The following is a 25,474-nucleotide window of genomic DNA, read 5'->3' as shown; positions in this document are numbered from 1 at the left end:
AAGCAGGATATGTGGGAAGAAAAAATACAATTCTTTGGTTAAAATTATTTTTCACTGACCTAAACTTTGTGTGTTTCATGGAAAATAAATAAATGTTCTACATTTAAAAAAAGGTCACTGAACAGGAAGCTTTTTAAAAATGTTTTAAAAGATTTATTTATTTATTTGAAGACAGAATACAGAGGCAGAGGCAGGGAGAGAGAGAGAGTTCTTCCACCCTCTAGTTCATTCCTCAAATGGCAACAATGGCTGGAGCTGTGCTGATCTGAAGCCAGGAGCCAAGAGCCAGGAGCTTCTTTGGGATCTTCCCAAGTGGGTACAGGGGCCCAAGGACTTGGGCCATCATTTACTCTTTACCAGGCCACAGCAGATTGCTGGATTGGAAGTGGAGCAACTGGTACTAGAACCGGCACTCATATGGGATGTCAGCACTGCAGGGGGCGGCTTTACCTGCTATGCCACAGCACAGGCTCTCAAAAGTTTTAAGTCTGGGATTCTAGAAAAAGTGTTTTCTTAAATAAAGATTTATGTTTATTGTTTATTTGAAAGTCAGAGTTATACAGAAAGAAGATAGGCAGAGAGAGAAAGAGAGAGAGAGAGAGAGAGAGAGAGAGAGAGAGAGAGGTTTTTCATCTGATAGTTCACTCCCCAATTGGCTGCAATGGCCGAAGCTGTGCTATCCCAAACCAGGAGCCAGGAGCTTCTTCTGGGTTTCCCACGTGGGTGCAGGGGCCCAAGGACTTGGACCTCCTTCTACTGCTTTCCCAGGCCATAGCAGAGAGCTGGATCGAAGTGGAGCAGCTGGGTCTCCAACCGGCTTCCATATGAGGATGCCAGCGTTTCAGTCCAGGGCGTTAACCCTATGCACCACAGCACTGGCCCCTAGACAAAGTCTTGCACTGAAGGACTGGTGACACCATTTCACTGAGTCACTAATTGCTCCTTCATAAAGATCAAAAAATGTTGGACCCATTGATATTCAAGGTCCCTTTTATCTTTAAATTAGCTACAGACATGGGGTAAGCATTGCTCAGTGGTTAAGATGCTACTTGGGACTCTTTCATACAAGATTGCCCAGGTTCCAGTTTTTGTTCTGCTCCTGACATCAGCTTCTGCTAATGCACATCCCGGGGGCTGCAGGTGATGGCTCATGTACTTGGGTCCCACATGGGAGCCATGATGGATTTCCTGGCTGTTGGCTTAGGCCTAGCTAAGCTTCCATTTTCATGCATTGAGGAGTAAACAAGTACATGGATGATTTCTCTCTCTCTCTCTGTTTGGCTGTATTTCAAAAAGCAAAAACAAAAAAGCCTCTGATTCCTTACATCTATAAAAAGAAAGAGGACCTCAGCTCATCTCAAAGATAGTGACCTCTCAAAATCTAAAATAATTTCTGTAAAGAGCAGCTGAGCATTTTATCCAAGTAACTTTATGTGTGTGTTTTTTTTTTTTAAGATTTTAAAACCGTGAATTAGGCATAAGAGGGCTTCTCTTTTCATTTGCCATGAAATATTAACAAAGATGGGGACTTATTCAAGTTCAAAAGTTTATACCCCAAACTTTTTGATTTTAGTTTTTTTCATCTACTCTTTAATTGTTAACTAAATTCTTGTTATTTGGAAAGCCATTGACTAGGCTGAATCACAAAATAGTGACTCACAGCACAGAATCAATAAATGTTGGTGAACCCTATTGATCTGAATGTTTCAATTGGTGAAAGGGAGTGAGACATGAGACATTGGGATCCAGCCTATGTTCTACCACCTCTAGTTTGCATATCCTAGTCTGGGGAACTGATTCTCTGAAACTAAGCTTTCTCCTCTATTAAGTGGAGATCATTTTACCTTAGGCAATTGTAGTAGAATCCAAAGTATATTGTTATTATTTTATTATACGTGCAAAATGTCAGAACCTCTGTAATCATGACCAAAAAAACACTGGGTCTGGAAAGACTTAATTTTTTTATTGAAATGGCTTAGAAACAACTGAACTAGTAAGTTGTGAGAATATGATATCTTAACATCTGTGTGCCTTTGCATGAGCATTGTCCCAATCACTGGCTTAACCTGCTGCTGGCCCCACACCTATGCTTCATGAACACAGTCAGTGGTGTTGACTCAGAGTAACTAATGTTTGGCGTTTGTTTTGCTAACATGGTTGCCCAGGTAATGGGTGTGAGCCATTATGTACTGCATAGGACATCAGAAGATCTCAACTCCAAGCTGATTTTTTTTTTTTAAATGGGAGCTCTGTGTCCCTGGCCAGATCTCCTATTCTCCCAGCCTGCATTTTCCAACTGAAAAGTATGAAATAGTGATCTCTGCTTTCCAGTGGGTTTTGTATATAATAATGAAAAGCATTCACATTTAGTTAGCTGATAACTTGGCATATGGTTGGTTACTAAACTATATTAACTGTTTCATGTTTAGGCACCTGTAATGCTGGCAGAGTGTACTGAGTGCTTGAAAGTCTACTGCTTGCTCTCAAGGACAAAATGTCCTAGATTTTGGAGTAGCAGACAACATACATTAGTGTACATGTCATAGATTATTTTGATTTCCCTCAAAGTCAAAAATTACCGACTGGTCCTTAAACTAATTTGCTTGCATCAGACTATTTACTTTAGTCGTTCTCACTCATGACTGTGCTAGCACCACTTGGATTTTTAAAATTTTACCTTAAAATACCAATACCTGGGCTCCAGACCAATGCAATGAAAGCACAACCTACAAGCTGGTCACAGGAAAGAAAGAGAACATAACTGAGGAACATTTCATGTGTGTCTCTGCAATAGGGATAATGTGTCCTCAGTTGTGAGTATGTAGTTCATCTTGGTGATAGGTCACGTTATGCACCAATGGTCACAAGTGAATTGAATCTTGGTCAACTAACTGGATGCCCAAACAACTGAGCACCTCCTCTGATAGTCTTGTCAAAGCTGCATAACCACAACTGAGTCATGAGGAATCATCAGACAACCTCAGAAGAGAGATGATTTTGAAACTCCTAGGCTGTACCCTCAAATAAACAAGGTCAAAAAGTCAAGGGAAGTTTGAGGAACTGTTGCAGGTTGTACTTGATGGAGGAGGCCTGACAATGGCAATGGAATTGAGGATTTGATAGTTCTAATGCATCATTATGAGTTTTCGGGTTTTGAAGTTTGTATTTTGATTATCTAGAACAATTGTCTGAATTTTAAAGGAAATTTATATTGAATACTTTCAGTTTTAGAAATTCTGCCAACAATTTGCTTGCAATGTTCTAAGTAAATAAAATTTTTTGTATGGATCTCTGATCAACTTGTTGGTCACACAGACATGTTCCCTTACTGATAACTTATGGAGATACCATATACATTTAGGGTGCATGAAATATTTTCTTTGTAAACTATGGTTAAAGGTAAATGTTTATTAAATAAGAAACAGTTCTAATTCACTATTGTGATTGAGTTGAGTTTTTCATTCCACTCCAGTTGTGGAGGGCTGCCAATGATGCCCTTCTGACCATTCATTTGGGCGGTCATGGGACATCCCTTAGACGTGAGAGTCGCTGAGCTAAGAATTGAAACCTGAGTTCTAAAACAGAGCTTTGGAGTGATATATTAGGGAAACTTCACCTCAAGTCTTCACATTCTTAAAATTAATGTAGGGGTTACATTTGCGGATACCTGAGTCCCCTTTTGATCTAATTATGCATGAGTCTTTCCCGTTCTTTAAAGAGAAAAGGCCAGGTTTCAGGTTTTCTCAGAAAAAAAAGATAAGTGTGTAAATTGATAGTTATGAAAATATGTTCAATTCTGACAATAATTTTATTATGTATTTATTCAAATATGTTGTACATCATATATATATATATATGAGGAAAATAAATTGTCATAGTTATGACTGCAGTTATGAATTTAGGACAAATATAATGTTATCTTTAGAGTTTGTCCCTTTGTAGAACCATTGCCTTGGTAATCTTGTAAGGCTTGCCTTCCAGTGCTATTTAAATCTTCTTGATGAATCAGTGTTATCTCCCAATCAGGACTGTCCATGATGGTCCCTGTGTATCCTGGAGCTGCTTGAAGAAGTCTCTGATCCCAATCACTACTGAAGCTCATGCCTGTGAGTCTGTTCACAGTCTCATTTTCCAGTTGTCCCTTATCTTACTCAGACATTTCTCATAATGTCAGGTCAAGAAATCAACACTGGAGCCAGTGCTGTGGCCCAGTGGATTAAAGCCCTGGTTTGTAGTGCCGGCATCCTGTGGGGTGCCAGTTTGAGTCCCAGCTACTCCACTTCTGATCCAGTTTCCTGCTAATGGCCTGAGAAAACAATGGAATATGGCCCAAGTCCTTGGGCCCATGCACCTGTGTGGGAGACCTGGATGAAGCTCCTGGCTCCTGGCTTTGGATCCACCAAGCCCCAGCCATTGCAGCTATTTGGGGAGTGAACCATTAATGGAAAACCTCCCCCTCCCTCTCTCTCCAACTCTCTCTGTAACTCTGTCTTTAAATAAATAAAATAAAATAAAAAAAAAACCAAAGCAGGAATAACAGCAGTATTGGAACTGATGTGGAGCTGGGGTAAGCTGCCCTTTTCCCAGCCTTTCCACTCAGTTCTCTGAGATTGGCTTTAGCCTCAGTTACACTGAGAAAGCTTCACTCTGCACTGATGGAAGGTGGAGAAACCCTATCTTACACGCTTTCTGAATGTAGGGTTCTGTGGCTTAGTGAACAGTTTGGAGTACCCTCAGAGTAACATTTTATTTGCAAAACCACTCTTGAAAAACTTTGATGTGAGCCAAAAGGCACCATCAAAGATGTCAGTTCCAATCCCAGTTCTGCCATGTGTGAGCTATGTGGCCTTAGATGTGTTCGGTTTCTGAGAGTCTCTCTCTCCTCATTGGAAACAAAAAGAAGAATATGTGTCCTCAAGTAATTTGTTTAAATGTTTAATGGTGAAAGGTATGACTGTTTACTTGATAGATTTTCAATCATTCAAGATGTAGAGTATAAAATATCTAAGTTCAAACTTTTAGTATTGTATTGTTAGTTTAGTACTTTAAAATATATGAAGAAAGTGTTTGCTTTCTCGGAAAATATTATTGTGTTCCAGGAAGTGCTACAGCATAGACATTTTATATACAAAGAATGGCATACACAGATTGCCCTCAATGTCATATATTCCCAACAGACATCAACATAGTAAATCAGAATGTTGGGCAATTTTTGAACAAATAACTAATTATATTAGCTCTCAATTCAGGTTGGTATTAGAGCCACCTGCATTTGCTGATATAAGTCTTAAAAGAGTGCCTGTGCCTCACCATACACTTGGTAGACCAGAACCTCTGAGTGGTACTGGAGTTAGGGGAATGCAAAGGAAAGCAGAGCAAGAGGAAAGAAGACCTAACAAAGCCCACACTTAAGAGGTATCAAAGTGCATTTGACCTATTGTTTACTCTTGTAGGTCAAAGGCACACATTATTTGCAGGGAAAGTTTTAAAAGCAAATGATTTCCAGCTCTCAGTTGTCTCAGGAAGAAGAGAAGGCTCCAATGGATCCCGTGGTGGTGCTGGGGCTCTGTCTCTCCTGTTTGCTTCTCCTTTCACACTGGAAACAGAGCTCTGAGAAAAGGAGGCTTCCTCCTGGCCCCACTCCTTTCCCAATTCTTGGAAATATCGTGCAGCTTGGTTTTAAAGATATCAGCAAATCTTTAACCATAGTAAGTACACATTATCATACTTCAATGTTTGGTAAAGGTTAAGAAATTCACCTCAGATTTTAAATAAAATATATTGCTGGAAGCAAATTACTAAAATATTCTGTTTAAAAGAAGAAGTGCCTTGAGATTATAATATTTGATGTGTCATTGTCAAAGATAGTTGAATGACGTAACGCAATTTGCCACTATAGAATTGCTTAATTTCTGAGGTCTAGTCAGGCTAACAAAATGCTAGACAGTCTATAAATTTTAGTCTCTGTGTGTAAAACCAAAGTAAGTAAGCCTTACTCAATGTGTTGACTAGTTCTGATAATTTGCAAACTGATTTCCCCTGCAACAGCCTGCAGTTGTGAGTCACTGCTTGAGGAGCTACAGTGATCATTATCATGGTTATATATAACATCCAGAAATGTTTTAAATTGTATCTGATGAAGAAAAATGTCAACAAAATGATGTTGTTATATGGTGTTCTTACCTATCTGAACAATATACACTATGTGGACCATTTGCTATTTCTTTGGCTAATAATATTTGCATTCATTCTATTTTCTCTTTCCAGCTGTCAGAAGTCTATGGCCCTGTGTTCACTGTGTATTTGGGCACGAGGCCCACTGTCGTGATATGTGGATACGATGCAGTGAAAGAAGCCTTGGTTGATCTGGGAGAAGAGTTTTCTGGAAGAATTGTTTTCCCACTGACTGCAAAAGTTAAGAAAGGATTTGGTCAGTGTCCCTGTGCCTGTGTGTGTGTGTGTGTGCGTGTGTCTGTGCCTGCATGGTAGTGATAACAGGAAGAAGAATAGGGAGTAGAAATGTAGAGGTCTCCTCCTGCACAGCTGGGTGAATCCACAAGCCTTTCAGGTGTCCTTTCCTGGGATCCTCTTTTAGTTTCCATTTCTTCTCCACTTAGGAATCATTTTCAGCAATGGAAAGAGATGGAAGGAGACCCGGCGCTTCTCTCTCATGACCTTGCGGAATTTTGGGATGGGGAAGAAGAGCATTGAAGAAAGAATTCAAGAGGAAGTCAGCTGCCTGGTGGGAGAGCTGAGAAAAACCAGTGGTGGGTGACTCTATGTCCTTAAGAGAATAGAGTTTTTTCTAGTGATGGCCCTGGTCACAGTGCAAGTCTGGCAAAATCTTTCATTCTGGGTCCTTATTGTCAGCACTCTGGAGGCACATAGACTGATTGAAGCTCAGAGCTAAGGGAGATTTTGGCACATTTGGTTGTGTTTCATTCAGTGACCATGCATAGAGAGTTTAATATAAAAGCCTCTACTTTTTTTTTTCTTTCCTTGTTTTGTTTGCTTGTAAATCCTTATTTTTTGGGAAATAAAGAAATATTTTTTCCTGCAGCATAATTGTGGGGTAATATTCCAGAACATTTCACCAGGGGATACTAGTTTGGCACATGGTAGAAATGACTAATTCACATCCTTATGAAACATGAAAAGGTGATGGATAACTTAATTGGTCTATATTTGTAGGATGAGCCTCACTGACAGATCCAGAGGTGTTTTCAAGGACAAGTCTATAATGCCTACCTGTAATAATGTTTTTTTTATTAAACTTTTATTTAATGAATATAAATTTCCAAAGTACAGCTTATGGGTTACAATGGCTTCCCCCTCCCAAAACTTCCCTCCCACCCACAACCCTCCCCTTTCCCGCTCCCTCTCCCCTTCCAATCACATCAAGATTCATTTTCAATTCTCTTTATATACAGAAGATCAGTTTAGTATATATTAGGTAACGATTTCAACAGTTTGCCTCCATATAGCAACACAAAGTGAAAAAAAATACTGTTGGAGTACTAGTTATAGTATTAAATAAGAGTGTACAGCACATTAAAGACAGAGATCCTACATAATAAATTTTTAAAAAATTAATTAATTTTCTATGCCATTTCCAATTAACACCAGGTTTTTTTTTTTTATTTCCAATTCTCTTTATATACAGAAGGTCGATTCAGTATATAATTAGTAAAGATCTCATCAGTTTGTACCCATGCAGAAACACAAAGTGTAAAAATACTGTTTCAGTACTAGTTATAGCATCACTTCACATTGGACTACACATTAAGGACAGTTCCCACATGGGATTTAAGTACACAGTGACTCCTGTTGCTGACTTAACAATTTGACACTCCTGTTCATGGCGTCAGTAATCTCCCTAGGCTCTAGTCATGAGTTGCCAGGGCTATGGAAGCCTTTAGAGTTTGCTGACTTTGATCTTATTCTGATAGGGTCATAGTCAAAGTGGAAGTTCTCTCCTCCCTTCAGAGAAAGGTACCTCCTTCTTTGTTAGCCCCGTTCTTTCCACTGGGATCTCACTCACAGAGATCTTTCATTTAGGTCTTCTTCTTCTTTTTTTTTTCTTTTCCATGGTATCTTGGCTTTCCATGCCTACAATACTCTCATGGGCTCTTCAGCCAGATCCGAATGCCTTAAGGGCTGATTCTGAGGCCAGAGTGTTGTTTAGGACGTCTGCCATTCTATGAGTCTGCTGTGTATCCCACTTCCCATGTTGAATCTTTCTCTCATTGTTTACACACCTCTTAGTACAGCCCTTATTCATAATAGTACCCCTGTGGACAGATAACTGACTTATTATTTATTGTTTTAAAAATTTATTTATGTATTTGAAAGCCAGAGTTACAGATAAAGAGGAATAGACTGACAGAGAAAAATCTTCCATTTACTGGTTCACTGCCCAGATTTCCTCAACAGTTAGCACCAGGCCAGACTGAAACCAAGTGATTCATCTGGGTCTCACATGTGGGTACAAGGGCCCATATAGTTGGACCATCTTCTACTAGTTTCCCAGGCCATTAACAGGAAGCTGACCAAGAAGTGGAGTAGCCGGTGGTGAAGCAGGGCCCATATGGGTTTATGGTGTTGCAGGCTGTGGCTTTACCAACTGTGCCTCAATGCTGGCTGCACATAAATCTATCAGCAAATTTTGAAAAGATTTTTAAAATTTATTTGAACGGCAGAGTTAGAGATGGAGGGGAGAAGGAGAGCGAGGTCCTCTACTGTTAGTTCACTCCTCAAATGACCACAATGGCTGAGGCTGGGCTGGTATGAACCCAGGAGCCAGGAGCTTCTTCCAGGTCTCCCACATGGGTGCAGGAACACAAGAATTTGGGTCATCATCTGCTGCATTCCTGGGCACATTAGCAAGGTGCTGGATTGTAAGTGGAGTTGCCCGGACTGGAACAATTGTTCATATGGGATGCTGACACTATAGGTGGCAGCTTTACCTGCTATGCCTCAGTACAGGCCCCTATAGTAATTCTTGTTGACTTTTTTTTTTTTTACTTTTGTGGTACCCATTGTAGTATCTTTCCTTTCATCTCTAACTTTATTAATTCAGATCTTCTGCACTCCACTTCCCCTCTTTTGTTATTTGGGCCAATAGTTTATCATCTTTATTTATTAAATTTTTAAAAAAATCTGCTCCTCATTTCACTGATATTTTGTATCTTTTTCAATTTCAATTTTGTTTATTTCTTTTCTAATTTTTATTCTTTCTTTCTTCCTACTAATTTTGGGTTTTGATTATTCTAGTTTTTCTAGATTTTTGAGATGCATTGCTAGATCATTTATTTGCTGCATTTCAAATTTGTTGCTGTAGGCACTAATTGCTATAAACTTTCCTCTTTACAATGCTTTTGCTATATCATGTAAGATTTGTTGGGTTTGTTGTCATCTTCATTTATTTCTAGGATTTTTTTTTTGCTCTTCTTTCGGTTTTATTCTATGATACACTGTTCATTAACAAGCATGTTGTTTGGTCTCCATGTATTTGCATATTTTTCTAGAGCTTCTTAAGTTGTTAATCTCTAGCTTCATTCCATTATGGCCAGATACCTGGTATGATTTCTGTATTTTTTGAATTTGCTGAGGCTTGCTTTATGGCCTAGCATATGGTCTATTCTAGAGAAAGCTCCATGCACTGAAGTAAAGAATGTGTATTCTGCAGTTATGGGATGAAAGGTTCTGTAGATATCAGTGAGATCCATTTGGCTTATGGTGAATATTAGCTCTGCAATTTCTTTGTTGATTTTCTGCCTAGTTTATCTGTCCTTGATGAAAATAATAGCTTTTTGAAAGCTTAATATGCCGGTGTATTTTAGTTGAAGAAGAGCCTGTCTAGAGCAGTTAAGAAAACAGATTTTTCTATTATTAATTCCTTCTCCTTTATACCTTCCTGTTTCATGTCATCTTTAATTATATATGTATTGTGAATCCTGGGGCTTTTACATATAAAGTTTCCTGATCTTTTGATTAGAGCAATTTTATTGAAATATTTTCTACCCCAACAAAATAAAAGGAAAAGAAACAAACAAACAAAAAGTCTCCTATGCCTTTTTTAATATGTAAAATTATGAGTTTCCCTAAAGGATGGTCACATTAAAATATTCATTGTGACACAGCTTTCTGTTGATTTCTTTTTTAACTTTTATTTAATGAATATTAATTTCCAATGTACAGCTTATGGATTACAATGGCTTCCCCCTCCCAAAACTTCCCTCCCACCCACAACCCTCCCCTTTCCCGCTCCCTCTCCCCTTCCATTCACATCAAGATTCATTTTCAATTCTCTTTATATACAGAAGATCAATTTAGTATACAGTAAGTAAAGATTTCAAAGGTTTGCACCTGCATAGAAACACAAAGTGAAACATACTGTTTGAGTACTAGTTATAGCATCAAATCACAATGTACAGCACATTAAGGACAGAGATCCCACATGAGGAGCAAGTGCGCAATGACTCCTGTTGTTGACCCAACAAATTGACACTCTAGTTTATGGCACCAGTAACCACCCTAGGCTGTCGTCATGAGTTGCCAAGGCTATGCAAGCCTTCCAAGTTCACCGACTCTGATCATATTTAGACAAGGTCATAAAAGACAGGGTGAGGATAGTAACCAATGATCCTAAGAGTGGCATTAACCAGGTCTGAACAATTATACAGCATTAAGTGGGGAAGAGGAACATCAGTACACACAGGTTGGGAGTAGAGCCATTGGAGGTAGAGTAGAGGTTATGATTATGAAGGAATGAGACCCAAAAGCGCTAGACAGGGTCTAGAACAAAGGACAGAGTCATAAGAGGAGCTAAGAAAGGTGCTGTCTAAGCTACAATTCAGTTTTCTGATTGAGAGGCAAATAGAACCTGATAGAAGGGGCTTGATAATAATCTGGTGGACTTTAGGCCTTGTAAATTCAGAGGCCCAGACCTATCTATCTCTTCACATGGGGTACATCCTAAGGGAGGTATGAACCTCCTAGGGGAAGGCACTCTGTTGACTTTCATTACCTGGCTGGCCTGGGAGGAGAGCTGGCCAGGTAAAGGCAGGGGGCATTTCTAACAAGAAATTTACAGTTCTGCCTGCAATGTTGCTGACCCTACTTGGCTGTCCCCTCAGCTGCAGTGGTCACTTTGGAAGTTGGGCTGAGTGAAGGGCTTTTCAGCTTAGAGCCAATAAAATCTGTGGCTCTGACCTGGGCATCCTTTGACTCCAGGGCAGGTCCATTTCCAGTGATCCAACTCTTGGCAGAGCTGCCAGGGCTCTTCACAAGCTGACTTCTGCTGAAGCCCAGGCTTACCACATTAAAAGCCACTGCAATGGACTGGCCTGTTGGGTCTCCTTGAGGGCAGATCACTGTACAGATCAGCCATTAATAGGCCTGCCACCCATTGCTTCTGATGCCTACCTTTCTTTTCCTCCTGGTTTTTGTTAAAGCAGACCAGAGGATGCAAGTCAAGGGAGTGCCCAAGTCCCATCACTAATCTTCGGTGGCCTGAACTACAAGTCTATAGTCACAGGCATGTTCTGTAGTAGTTTTTCTAAGGTTGACAATGCCCATGAGGAAAATTATATTCTCACTTTAAAACTTTCTTTCCCTTTGGCCTGAAAGGGAGGTTTTTTCTACTTACTGTATACTTCGCTGATGGTGAAGTGAATCTAGCTATGACATTATTACTTAAGCTCTTCTTTTGGCTATGCTATTACAGAAAAATGTTAGCCATCTCTTTTATAAGGTCTAAAGATTAAATTGTGCATCCTACAGATTCCTTCATAATAGAATTAGTTTCCTACCTTGAGGAGAATAGAGAAATGAAAGAACAAGTTGGGCTTAGAATAGAGAAATGAGGGAGCAAGTCCTAGATCGCTTGCTGACAATAGCAATATCACATGAATACTTAGATAACAACTTAAGAAAACATTTACCAGAAGGTCCAATGCCTTCTATAAATTTTAAGAATCATGTATTTGAAAACACCTCTTAAATATCTAACATGGTGTAGTTTGTTTAACCAGTATATGACTGTGGATGACAAAAGGCTTTAAGTTGCCATGTTTAAAATTATAAACTCATCAACCAACAAGAGGCACTTGCTTACCTCACAGAATTTTTGAAAGCACCTATAGGATTTTACAAGTATTTATCCCTTTAGGCCTCTGGGGCTTTCTCATTAAGATAACTATCATGCCTAGTAATACAAAATCATTAGACTTTTTAATTCTCAAACATTTGTATTAATAGCATTTTCCATTATAGAAACTTAAAATTTAGTACCACGTCACATCTTGACAGTCCTTCTAATATAATCCAAATAGCCTGATTAGTTGGTGTCTCTATAAGATGAGAGACATAGGTCCTTTGATTTTTTCAGTTGGGCCCAAACTGGAAAAACCAAAGTCCAAGATTTACTGGAAATTTTAGAGTCCATATTGTTTGAAACTTTGATTTTTTGAATGCCCGTCAAGAATGCCAAGAAGGCTCAAAATCCAAAATATCTGGTTGAAATAAGATTCCTTAAAATCATGACATAACATAGACCAAATTTGATCGTTGTTACAAGGTGATTATTCAAATCTTTGAAAATAAGCACATATTTAAATAACCCATAGCTCTTAATAAAAATTCAGCTGTTTTTGAAAAATTAGAATTTAACAGACATCAAGAGAACATAATAGATTAGTTTTACACATTGCTTTAACAGAGCATCAGAGTTTAATTCTATGTCAAAGAGAAATTGAGCTTCCTGTGATCTTTTGCTGTGAGGTTTCCTTCCTTTACCTTCTTTCATATTGATGATCGTGTTTCTGTGTGTAACATATCTTTAAGCATCTTTTGCAGGGCAGGACGAGTGGCAACAAATTCTTTCAGTTTCTGTTTGCTATGAAAAGTCTTAATTTCACCTTTATTCACAAATTTTCAGGATATAATATTCTGGGCTGGCAGTTTTTCTCTCTTAGTACCTGGTCTATATCTCGCCATTCCCTTCTAGCTTGTAGGGTTTCTGATGAGAAGTCTGCTGTGAGTCTAATTGGAGATCCTCTGAGAGTTTCTGACGTCTCTGACGTTTCTCTCTTGCACATTTTAGAATCTGTTCTTTATGTTTCACTGTGGTGAGTTTGATTACAACATGTCGTGGTGAGGATCTCTTTTGGTCATGTTTATTAGGGGTTCTATAAGCTTCCTGTACTAAGATGCCTCTGTCCTTCTCCAAACCTGGGAAATTTTCTGCTAGTATCTCACTGAAAAGGCCTTGTAATCCTTTCTCCCTCTCCATGCCTTCAGGAACTCCTAGAACCTGAATGTTAGGTTTTTTAAATAGTATCCTGTAGATTCCCGACAATATTTTTTAGATTTCTAATTTCCTCTTCTTTTCTTTGGTTTGACTGTATGCTTTCTTGTTCTCTGTCTTCTAAATCCAATATTCTCTCTTCTGCTTCGCCCATTCTGTTTTTAAGGCTCTCTAATGTGTTTGTCATTTGATCTATTGAATTCTTCATTTCATTATGGTTTCTCATCACTATCACAGTTTCTTGTCCTACTGGTTGTTTCATTTCATTTTGATTCCTCCTTAATATTTCATTTTCACGAGAGAGATTTTCTATCTTGCCCATTAAGGATTTCTGTAGTTCAAGAATTTGTTTTTGAGAACTTCTTAATGTTCTTATCAATTTTTTGAGATCCACTTCTTGCATTTCTTCTATCTCATCATCTTCATAATCTTGATTTGGGGTGTCTTTTTCATTTGGGGGCATCATAGTGTCTTCCTTGTTCTTGTTACCTCGGTTTTTGCATTTGTTGTTTAGCATGTTGGAGATATTTGGTTTATTCACTGTGGTGTTTTTTCTTGTTACACTATGGCTCTATATTACGTGGACTGTCTGCTTTCAGTGGAGCCTTAGAGGCTTGAGATGAGTGTGGCCTGAGAGCTGTGTTTGGTTCCTCAGGGTTGAGGGTATGCCAAAAGTGACACTCCCAGTTTAGGCATGGTAAATCTCTCTTTCTTTCATTCTTTTTTTTTTTTTTGATTCAAAAGGGAAGTAATTCTGCACAGCTGAACGTAATTGGAGGTAGTTAGCAGGCGAATGATATACCCACAGGAGCCAGAGATTGGAAGCTCTTTCCCAAGGACCACACAGGGAATCTGTGCTGCCCTCAGTGTGGGCTCCAATTCTCCTGCAGTCTCCCACTGGATTGCCAAGTTAGATCCTAATCTCCTGTTATTTCACCCCTCCCCCCCGAGTCAGGTTTTTCTGCTAGGCTCAGGGCCGGTGCAGACCTGAGGTCGCCCTGCTTATGACGTATGTCAAAAATGGCTCCTGCTCTTTGTCTTGCTTGCCTTTGAGAGGTGAGCAGAGAGAGAGAAACTTGTGTCCATATCGGTCACTTTTTTTTTTCCTCTCTCTCTTCTAGTTAGCCTGGTAAACTTTTCCCCACGGAGTTTCAAGCCTCGTTCCCTCTAGTCTCCTCTTTCCGCTTGCCCGCTGGTGTCTCGGGCTATTGAGGTTCGGCTCACCTCGCGTTCCAGCGCTGGTGTGTTGATTCTGCCGCTGGTGTCCCGAACTTGGGCTCCCACGCTCTCCACGCAGGTCCACTGTGAATCACTAGTTCCGGAAGAGTTTCCTCTGCTGTTTCTTCCCCTACTCTTCATTGAACCTGCAGTATCTCCACTTTTATTAAACTGTCTCTTCCCGGACTATCAGTGTGCTCCCTTCGTATTCCACCATCTTGCCGCTCTCCTTTCTGTTGATTTCTATGTAGAGCAATTATCTAGAATTCCATAAGACCATAAGCTTTATCCAAATAAATTAATTGTATAGTCTGATTGGTTTTTTTTTTTTTTACTTTATTTTTTAAAGCCTGATTTGTTATATGGACATTGTTTCCAAGGGCAGGAATTATTTTTCTTTCTATATCAGATAAATCAAAGGACTTCATTCATCAATTTCACTTTTGAGTTTACCCTTGTCATTCAAATTTGAAATAAAGATTTCTAATTTCATTTCAATTTTATGCAAAAAGTTTTTTTTCATACTTTGTTTTCATTTGAGTTAGAGTTTTTTCAATTTCCATGGATGGTTTGCTGGCTGTTTGTTTCATGAAACAGCTGAATTGTTTTGTACACTTTCTCTTTTTAATCTTTCTTTCTGGAATTTGTACGTGTAATTTCTTCAGGTATTGAGGCTCTAAACAGGATGCCTGTTTATTTCCTTAATTGTTTATAAACTTTAAGAATAGGTGAGGTTTTACACTTATAACTTGAGTTATTAGGTGGCCCTCTAAGACTTTTTTCTTTTTTTCCTCCAAAACAGCTTGACATAGACTCAGAATCCCATACCGAGAAGCACTGGGTGTTTTTGCAGAAGTTGTAAAGTCATTAAATAAGCTAAGATGGGGAAATTATAGTGTTGTTCTAAGCACTTTGAAGATATTGCTTATCAGTTAGTCCATATGTATATATTATTTTAGATTCTAAAGTTGGCTCTGCTTGTTAGTTCAAAGCCTAACTATGGATGTTTTGATAGTATTTTAAAAAGTTTCCCATTCTTCAGGCTCACCCTGCGATCCCACCTTTATCCTGGGTGCTGCTCCCTGCAACGTGATCTGCTCTGTGATTTTCCAGAACCGTTTTGATTATAGAGATCCGAATTTTCTTGCCTTCATCGACAAATTCAATGAAAGTGCCAAGATTTTGAATTCCCCATGGGTACAGGTGAGTTCAGGTTCCCGTCTTTCTGAGAGAACATTTCTTTTTATTGATGAGCTCAGAATTGTACATTGATGTGCAGTCTCTCCACTTTTCAAACATTCACTTCACCATGGCCCTTAGAATTTTTTCTGGAAGATAAATGCTTTCCCTTTGTTTTTCTTTTTGTTTTTGCCAATGACTCCTTTTGCTTCTCTTTTTTGTAGGCTATAGATATTTGTTTATTGACTTTTCTCCACTAAATATGCTAAAGGTATATGTTGCTTTCCTGTGAGGTCCCTGCATTCTCTTTTACCTTAGCTTGTGTTCAGCTTGCTTTGACCGTTGTTACCTTGAAGGAGAAAGTAAAAAATACAAAGAGCTATAGATACATATACAGAATGAAAGAGAAAGAGAGAAAAAGAAAGAATAGAGTGAATGGAAGAAAGGAAGGAGGGGAGGTAGGAAGGAAGGAAGCAGGAAAGAAGAAATGAAATAAGAAAAAAAAGTCACTTCTGGGACAGGAATGTGTTGGGGCACTCCTTTCCTCACTCATATTGGTTAAATGGAACCCAGTTGTCAGTCACAGGAGAATGCTCAGCAATTCCTAAAGTCTTGCCTTTTTTAAAAAAGTGAGTTATTGGAATGTTAGAGTAATAAATATATATGTATGACTCTGAGACAGAGAGAGACAGAGACAGAGAGACAGAGAAAGCGAGAGCTCTTCCATCTGCTGGGTCACTCAAAATAAGGCCACAATGGCTGGAATTGGGCCAGGATGAAGTCAAGAATTAGGAGCTTCATTGGGGCTCTCACATGGGAAGCAGGACTCCAAGTACTTGGGCCATCATCTGTTGATTTCCCAGGATATTAGCAGGGAGATAGATCAGAAATCGAATAGCCAGACTCAAACTAGTGCTGTATGGGACACAGTGCTGCAGGAAACAGATTACCTGCTTCAACACAATGCCAGCCTCAAGTCTTTTTTTTTTAATATAAAATGTTTTTATTTCATTTATTTGAATGGAAGAAAGCTTGGGAGAGACAGACAGAATCAGACATCTTCTATCTGCTGATTAACACTTTAGTTACACATAGTAGCCAGCTTGGGCTAAGTGGAAGTCAGGATCCTGGAACACAATCCAATTTCTTGGTAGGTGACATGCATCCAAAACTTTAGTCATCATCTGCTGCCTCCCAGGGCATGCATTAGGAGGGAACTGAAATTGGAAGTTGATCTGTTACTTGAGCACAGGCACTATAATATGGTATCCAGGTGTTCCAAACGACATCTAAATACTGCGCCCCAGGCTCACTCCTCTGTTCTTTTTGTTTGAAAAATTAAACTTTGCTTATTATATTTTACTCCTGGCACCACTACCACAATTTACAGAGCAATGTACCTGGTGCAATGAAAAGACAAAGAAATGACAAAGCTACAACATGTAGAAAAACCTCAGGAATATACAGCCAATCAACACTACATTGTATTAATCAACAGCTGCAATTTACACAAGTTGTGACTATGATTTCCTGGACATGAAGGGTTTCTCTTCATGCTGCAGTAGCTTGTCTGATTATAGGTCATTGTTCCTTCTGTGGCAGATTTTTGTATAGTTCCTAAAGCATTTGGGCTGATAGCCTCCAAGTAATCTGCAGCTTTCCTGATAACACTTCGCTCTCTGTCCTGTTCATGGTTGTAGCCCCTTCATCCTATTTTTAGAATCTTCTGCCACCACATCCAGAACTTCTACCACCAGCTCCATGAACACAACCGTAGGAACTTCCTGAGCTTCTCCAAACAAAATGCCCCTTTATTGGCCCATAACTTGACTGCTGCAGCCATTTGAACTTCCAAAACCATTGTGGTGCCTACCACTGCCATAGTTACCTCCAAAATTCCCTCCTTCATTTTACCCTCACATCCTCCTTCTCTACCATACCTGTCCCCAAATCTGTCCACCAAGACCAGTAGCCTCTTCTGCTACTGCAGCCAGCACCAGCACCGTGCTTGCCTCCATGGTCTCCAAATCCCTTCTGTCCACCATCACCTCCTCCATAACCTCCTCTGCTGCCTCTATCCCCAACACCATAGCCTCCTCTTCCACCAGTTTCCACCACTGACAAAATTACATCCACCACCTCCAGAGTTTTCTCCATGATCCATTAAGTTGCCAGACCCAGCTCCTCAGCCCTTGGTGATCTGGCAGCAGCCTGCATATTTTGTTTAGAAAGGGTTTTTTTATTGTTTCATCTCAAAACTATGCCCACTAAAAGAGTGGTATTTCTGAACAACAATTCTATCAGCTGTTAGAAAGTCTAAAACTTTTCCCTTCCACTCTACCTATGTTGCATAACTTCTTTTCTTTAAAGATTTATTTGTTTATTGAAAGTGAGAGTTACACACAGAGAGAAGGAGAGGTGAGAGAGAGAGAGAGAGAGAGGTCTTCCATCTGCTGGTTCACTCCCTAATTGGCTGCAGCATCTGGAGCTGTACCAATCTGAAGCCAGGAGCCAGGAGCTTCTTCCAGGTCTCCCACACTGTGCAGGGGTCCAAGGACTTGAACCATCTTCTACTGCAATCCCAGGCCATAGCAGAGAGATGGATCGGAAGTGGAGCAGCTGGGTCTTGAAATGGTGCTCATATGGGATGACGGCACTGCAGGTGGTAGCTTAACCCACTATACCACAGGGCCGTGCCCCTGCATAACTTCTATGATTTCAGTATTTATACTTTTCAAAGCAGTCTTTCAAATTATATTCTCCTGTATCTTCTTTAATACCACCAAGAAAAATCTCACATTATCACATAATCTGGGAATGTGCCCCATTTCTCAAGACAACTCTCTCAAGCTATTGTCTGTATTTTTAAAGCGTAGACCATCAATAGTTTCCTTAAATTCAATGGTTTCTTTGGAGCATGGGTCTCCATTTTCAAAACAGTCTAACCTCATCAAATCAACTCAAGTTCATTGTCTCTTTCAGCTCTTTCCTTAGCCTATGTCCTGAACAGGAATGTTAACATTTTTCTAAATTCCACAGCATACGTGGGCACTTTTGAATGCTCTAGTTGTCTATGTTATTCCCACCCCTCCCCCCAGCTTTTCTTCCCAGGATCTTAGTGCTCTATTATGTAACTCAATTATAGTCATTTGCCACAGGTTGGCTTCAGGGTGTCCATTTGCATTACCAGATTTTGGAGAAATATCTGCTTATTTTCCACCCTGAATGAATTCTGAATTAAACAAGAAATGTCTTGTATCAGTTCTTCAGGTGGTTCTCAGAAAGGTTAGCACAGAGAAACTCAACATCTTCCTCTGGATCCAGGGAGCAGAGTCCCTCCTCTGGGAACAGTTGAGTTAGAGAGGAGGGAGGACAAGGGCAGATAAAATTGCCACAAAGTTTTATTACGAGTTTTAATTTCATTTTTAATCCAGTATTCTTTTGTACTGACACTTATTGATTATTTCCCAGAGTCATAAGTAAAATTTTGACTGTTGCCTAGAGTTCTCATAAAGTGAATTCCGACTGGTTTCAATGGATTTCTCAAAATTTTTTGTGGAGTATTTGGACTTTTGAGCTGCCTACTGTGAAATATTTGTTGGTATAAAATGGTGAAGTGAATTTCAAGCACCAAAGTCCTGTCCATATCATAGCATCATTGAGTGACTGCCTGGGAAATTGAGTTGAAGCCTTTATACATACAGAAGAGAACCAATGTTTGAATATAGAGCTGGAACTCAGGTTGCTTGTCTAGTGGTTGTTCCATGAAAGCTGAAAACCTCAATTTCAGGCAGTCAGTGGGTGACTGACTAACTATAGCCTTGTTGAAATGCATTTGCTTACCCACATGGTTGGCCTATACTGAGCTCTTAGAGAAGTTTTCATTACATTCTTTGGCTGAAATAGCCAATTTGGTATGTCAAGGAATTTGAACATTTGGGAGCATAGATACTGCCAGAAAGCTTTGCATGAGTAAAAGTTTTTGATGCATAAAACACTGGTTGAGAGAGCAGAATAAAGTGACAAAAAGATTGGGTTTGATGTGGATGATCTGTGAGGAAACCTCACAATCATGTTCTTTGCTGAGTTGTTATACTGTGTGACAGTATAGAAGTAACTTAACTTCTCTAGTGCAGAGATTTGGAGTCAAAGAGTTCTGAGCTGGAATCCGTCAATGTGATGGATCACAGTTCAAGCTAGAGTATATTTTGAAGTTAGAGGGAAGAGATATTGTATCAGATGAGAACTAGATAAAGAAAATAAAGGTAATGTATGAGTAAGAAATTACTGTCATTTTTGATCATGGGGCCAGGGTTTTCTCCCTTATATCTGTCTGTCAGCACTGAGTATTACTTTACATAAATAATGAAATGCTGCTCCTCAGAGAACAAGCTATTTATTTTAAAAAAATATTAACATAAGGAGAATATATTTCATGTAGTTTATTGATAAAATTCTAAGAATATAATAATATTTTCTGCCTCAGTTCCAGCACCTTCCATCTTCCTTCCTTCCTTTCTAATTTTTGTAATAAAATATTTTTAATTATGTTACAGTCACAGAGTTTTTTTAAACCAGAATTTTAAAGCATAAAATGTTGTATTGTGTATATGTCTTCAATAAAAATGTTTAATTCAGTAATTATTTTTTTAAATTTTAAGGTTTGCAATACTTTCCCTATTCTTCTTGATTGGTTCCCAGGAAGTCATAGAAAAATGATTAGTAATTCTACTTATGTAGAAAATTATGTTTTGGAGAAAATAAAAGAACACCAAGAAACTCTGGACATTACCAACCCTCGAGATTTCATTGATTGTTTCCTGATCAAAATGGAACAGGTAAAATGTTATTTTTTGTCATGTTTTTATGTCTTTTTAAACTATATTTAATAAATACAAATTTCCGGAGTACAACTTTTTTTTTCTTTTTTTAAAACTTTTATTTAATAAATATAATTTTCCAAAGCACAGCTTTTGGATTACAGTGGCATTTTCCCCCAACCACCCACAACTATCCTATCTCCCAATCCCTCTCCCATCCATTCACATCAAGATTCATTTCCAATTATCTGTATAGACAGAAGATCAATTTTGTATATACTAAGTAAAGATTTCAACAGTTTGAACCCACAGAGACACACAACGTATAAAGTACTCTTTGATTATTAGTTATGCCATTAATTCACATAGTACAACACATTAAGGACAGAGATCCTACATGGCGAGTAAGTGCACAGTGACTCCTGTTGTTGATTTAACAATTGACATTCTTGTTTATGGTGTCAGTAATCACCCTGGGCTCTTTTCATGAGCTGCCAAGGTTATGGAAGCCTTTTGAGTTCGCCAACTCCAATCTAATTTGACAAGGTCATAGTCAAAGTGGAATTTCTCTCCTCCCTTCAGAAAAAGGTACCTCCTTCTTTGATGGCCAATTCTTTCTACTGGGATCTCACAGGGATCTTTCATTTATGTCATTTTTTCCCCCAAACTATCTTGGCTTTCTATGCCTGAGAAACTTTCTTGCACTTTTTAGCCAGATCTTATTCCTTAAGGGCTGAATCTGAGGCCAGAGTGCTGTTTAGGACATCTGCCATTTTATGAGTCTGCTGTGTATCCCGATTCTCATGTTGGTTTGTTCTCTCCTTTTTAATTCTATCAGTTGGTATTAGCAAACTCTAGTCTTGTTTATGTGATCCTTTTCATTCTTAATCCTAACATTATGATCAAATATGAACAGAAACTGATCACTTTGACTAGTGAGATGTCATTGGTACATGCCATCTTGATGGGAATGAATTGGAATCCCCTGGCACATTTCTAACTCTACCTTTAGGGTAAGTCTGATTAAGCATGTGCTGAACTGTACATCTCCTCCCTCTCTTATTTCCACTCTTGTATTTAACAGGGATCACTTTCATTTAAATTTAAATACCTAAGAATAATTGTGTGTTAATTAAAGTGTTCAACCAATGGTATTAATTAGAAAAAAAAAACACTAAAAGGAATAATGTAGTAAGTTGTTCCTTGACAGAACAAGGACTGATCAAATCACTGTTTCTCATAGTGTCCATTTCACTTCAGCACGTTTCCTCTTAGGGGCTCACCGAACAGGGAGAATATATATATTTGTCCCTTTGGGACTGACTTATTTCACTCAGCATAATGTTTTCCAGATTCCTCCATTTTATTGCAAATGTCTGGATTTCATTTTTTTTTACTTCTGTATAGTATTCTATAGAGTACATATCCCATAATTTCTTTATCCAGTCTTTTAATGACGGGCATCTAGATTGATTCCATGTCTTAGCTATTGTGAATTGAGATGCAATAAACATTGAGGTGCAGATAGCTCTTTTATTTGCCAGTTTAATTTCCTTTGGGTAAGTTCCAAGGAGTGAGATGTCTGGGTTGCATGATAGCATTATAGTCAGATTTCTGAGGAATCTCCAGACTGACTTCCATAGTGGCTTTACAAGATTGCATTCCCATCAACATTGGGTTAGTGTCCCTTTTCCCCCACATCCTGCCAGCATCTGTTGTTGTATTTCAGCCATTTAACCGGGGTGAGGTGAAACCTTATTGTGGTTTTGATTTGCATTTCCTTGATGGCTAGTGATCCTGAACATTTTTTCATGTGTCTGTTGGCCATTTGGATTTCCTCTTTTGAGAAATGTCTATTGAGGTCCTTGGCCCATCTCTTAAGTGGGTTGTTTGTTTTGTTGTTGTGCAGTTTCTTTTTATTAAAATTTTTTGACAGGCAGAGTGGAAAGTAAGAGAAGACAGTGAGAAAGGTCATCCATTTGCCGTCAGTTCACCCTCCAATGGCTGCCGTGGCCGGCGTGCTGCCGCTGGTGCATCACACTGATCTGAAGCCAGTAGCCAGGTGCTTCTCCTGGTATCCCATGAGGGTGCAAGGTCCAAGTACTTGGGCCATCCTTCACTGCACTCCTGGGCCATAGCAGAGAGCTGGCTTGGAAGAGGGGCAACCGGGACAGAATCTGGCACCCCAACTGGGACTAGAACCCTGTGTGCTGGCACCACAGGTGGAGGATTAGCCTATTGAGCCTTGGCACTGGCCTGTGCAGTTTCTTGATCACGTTGTAGATTCTGGTTATTAAACCTTTATCGGTTTCATAGTTTGCAAATATTTTTTCCCATTCTGTTCATTACCTGTTCACTTTCCTGACTTTCTTTTGCAGTACAGAAAATCTCAATTTGATGCAATCCCAGTTATTGATATTGGCTTTGGCTCTCTGTTCCTCCGGGGTCTTTTCCAAGAAGTCTTTTCCTGAACCTATATATTGCAGGGTTTCTCCAATGTTCTCTAATAATTTGATGTTGTTGGTTCACAGGTTTAGGTCTTTAATCCATGTTGAGTGGATTTTTGTCTAAGGTGTAAGGTTGGGGTCTTGCTTCATGCTTCTGCACGTGGAAATACAGTTTTCCCACCACCATTTGTTGAATAGACTGCCCTTTCTCCAGAAATATGTTTTAGCTACTTGATCAAATATAAGTTGGACTGATTTCTGGTGTTTCTATTCTGTTCCATTGGTTTGTTCATCTGTTTATGTAGCAGTACCAGGCTGTTTTCATTATAACTGCCCTGTAGTATGTCTTGAAATCTGGTATTTTGATGCATCTAGCTTTGTTTTTGTTGTACAAGATTGCTTTAGCCATTTGATTTCCTGTGCCTCCATATGAATTTCAGCATCATTTTTTCCAGATCTGAGAAGAATATATTTGGTATTTTGATTGGTATCTCATTGAATCTATAAATTGCTTTTGGGAGAATGGAAGTTTAGAAGAATTGAAGTTAGTTTTTCTTTAAATGTCTGGTAGAATTCAGCAGTGAATCCATGTGATGCTAGCCTTTTCTTTGTTGGGAGGGCCTTTATTACTGATTCAATTTTCTGTCTCAATTATCAGTTAGGTTTTCTATGTCTTCATGGTTTAAGTTAGGTAGGTTGTATGTGTCCAGGAATCTATCCATTTCTGTTAGATTTCCCTGTTTGCTGGCATACAAATTTTTGTAGTAATTTCTGATGACTTTATTTCTGTGGTGTCTTATGTTACATTCCCTTTTTCATCTTTGAGGTTATTGATCTGGGTCTTTTCTCTCCTTTTTAACTTAGTTCTACATAGATTTCTGTAGTTCATGCATTTGTTTTTGATAACTTCTAAATGCTCTTATCATAAATTTTTTGAAATCTGTATCTTGCATTTCTTCTATCACATCATCTTTATAATCTTGTATTGGGGTGTCATGTTCATTTGGTAGCATCACGATATCTTCCTTGTTCTTGTTTCTTCAGTTTTGGATTTGTTGTTTGGTGTTGTGGAGATATTCTTTGTTTTCTTATTATTTTCTTTTTTTCACTGTGGTGGCTTTTCTAGTTATACTATGACTCTAGATTAAGTGGACTGTCTGCATTTGGTGAATCTCTAGAGGCTTGTGGTGGGTGTGGCCAGAGATCTCTGTTCAGTTCTTCAGGGTTAAGGGTGTGCCAAAGGTGACACACCCAAGTTTGGTGTGGTAAATCTCTCTCTCTCTCTCTCTCTCTCTCTCTCTCTCTCTCTTCTATTGAGAAAGAAAGTAATTCCACTCTGCTTAGCTCTTCTCCTTGATGGCAATCAGTGCCTGAGTGCTAGCCTCTGTGGGTATAATATTTATCTGCTCTGTCCCAAGGACACCACAAGGGTTCTGTGCAGTCCACAGTTTAAGCTGATTCCCCTGCAATGTCACTCACCTGATAGCCGAGGCCACCCAAATTTGTGGTGTCTCCCACTGAGACTACTCACATCTCAGCCACACTGTGAGTTCTCCCACACACCCACAGTTGTTTTTTTCCACAATCCCAGTTCATAAGCTCCACACATTCACTAGGGTTAGTTTTCTGTTATTACTTCCCACCAGAGCCAGGTTTTTCTGCTTGGTTGAGAGCGGGCACAGCCTTGAGCTGGTGCAGCTGTTACGTATGTCCAAAATGGTGCCTGCTCTATTGTCTTGCTCGCCTTTGTAAGGTGAGTGGAGAAGGATAATCGTGTCCATACCAGTCCCCTTTATTATTATTTTTCTCTCCTCTATTTAGGCTGGTGTGCTTTCCCCCATGGAGCTTCAAGCCTCGTTCCCTCTAGGCTCTTCCTGCCACATTTCCACCAGTGTCTCGTGCTACTGCGCTTTTGCCTCACCTCCCTTTCCAGCACTGGTGCATATACTCAGCACCTGGGAACCCAAGCTGTGGGCGTTTGTGCTCTCCACATAGGTCTACCATGTCCTACTAATGCCGGAATAGTTTCCTCTGCAGTTTTTCCACTAAGTATCTCCACTTTTATTAAACTATCTTTTCCCGGACTATCAGTGGGCCCTGTCCCTATTCTGAAAATATTATTAATTTATCTGCATGTGGTGGCTGATTGATAACTTGAGTACTTATAGGGGATGTTCAAATGTCAGAGAAGAAATACTTGATGAACACTTAAAATTTCCTTGTGTGTATGGAACTTCACTGAGGGTCATGGGAGAGTTAAAATTGAGATGCTAAACAATTAGAATATATGGGCTCTGCCTTAGCTATTAATTTCATGAGGAAAGACAGAGTGCACACCTCAGTTACTATGGAAAACAAAGAAGTTGAAAAATTGAAAGTATCAAACCATAGGTTTAATGTGAGCCCAATCATATGTCACTGTGCATGGAAGAATGAAAAGCAAGAGTTTCATCTAGTGGGCTTCCTGCATGCCCCAATGTTGATTTAATCTTCAAGTATTT

General features: G+C 39.2%; 1 protein-coding gene across 3 annotated transcripts in view; it reads left to right on the top strand.

Annotated features, from left to right (window-relative positions):
* Window positions 1-5,509: 5,509 nt before the first annotated feature.
* The window catches only part of LOC133775875 (cytochrome P450 2C1-like), a 40,504-nt gene continuing 20,539 nt past the window's right edge, over window positions 5,510-25,474 (top strand). For all 3 annotated transcript variants that reach the window (XM_062214366.1, XM_062214367.1, XM_062214369.1), the window contains exons 1-5: window positions 5,510-5,708; window positions 6,268-6,430; window positions 6,618-6,767; window positions 15,570-15,730; window positions 20,368-20,544. In XM_062214366.1, coding sequence (XP_062070350.1) covers window positions 5,541-5,708; window positions 6,268-6,430; window positions 6,618-6,767; window positions 15,570-15,730; window positions 20,368-20,544 — 819 coding nt within the window. In that variant the 5' untranslated portion in view covers window positions 5,510-5,540. The remainder of the gene's footprint in view (window positions 5,709-6,267; window positions 6,431-6,617; window positions 6,768-15,569; window positions 15,731-20,367; window positions 20,545-25,474) is intronic.

This window comes from Lepus europaeus, chromosome 17 (assembly GCF_033115175.1).
Source record: "Lepus europaeus isolate LE1 chromosome 17, mLepTim1.pri, whole genome shotgun sequence".
Taxonomy (NCBI): domain Eukaryota; kingdom Metazoa; phylum Chordata; class Mammalia; order Lagomorpha; family Leporidae; genus Lepus; species Lepus europaeus.
This window is presented reverse-complemented; position numbering and strand designations above follow the sequence as displayed.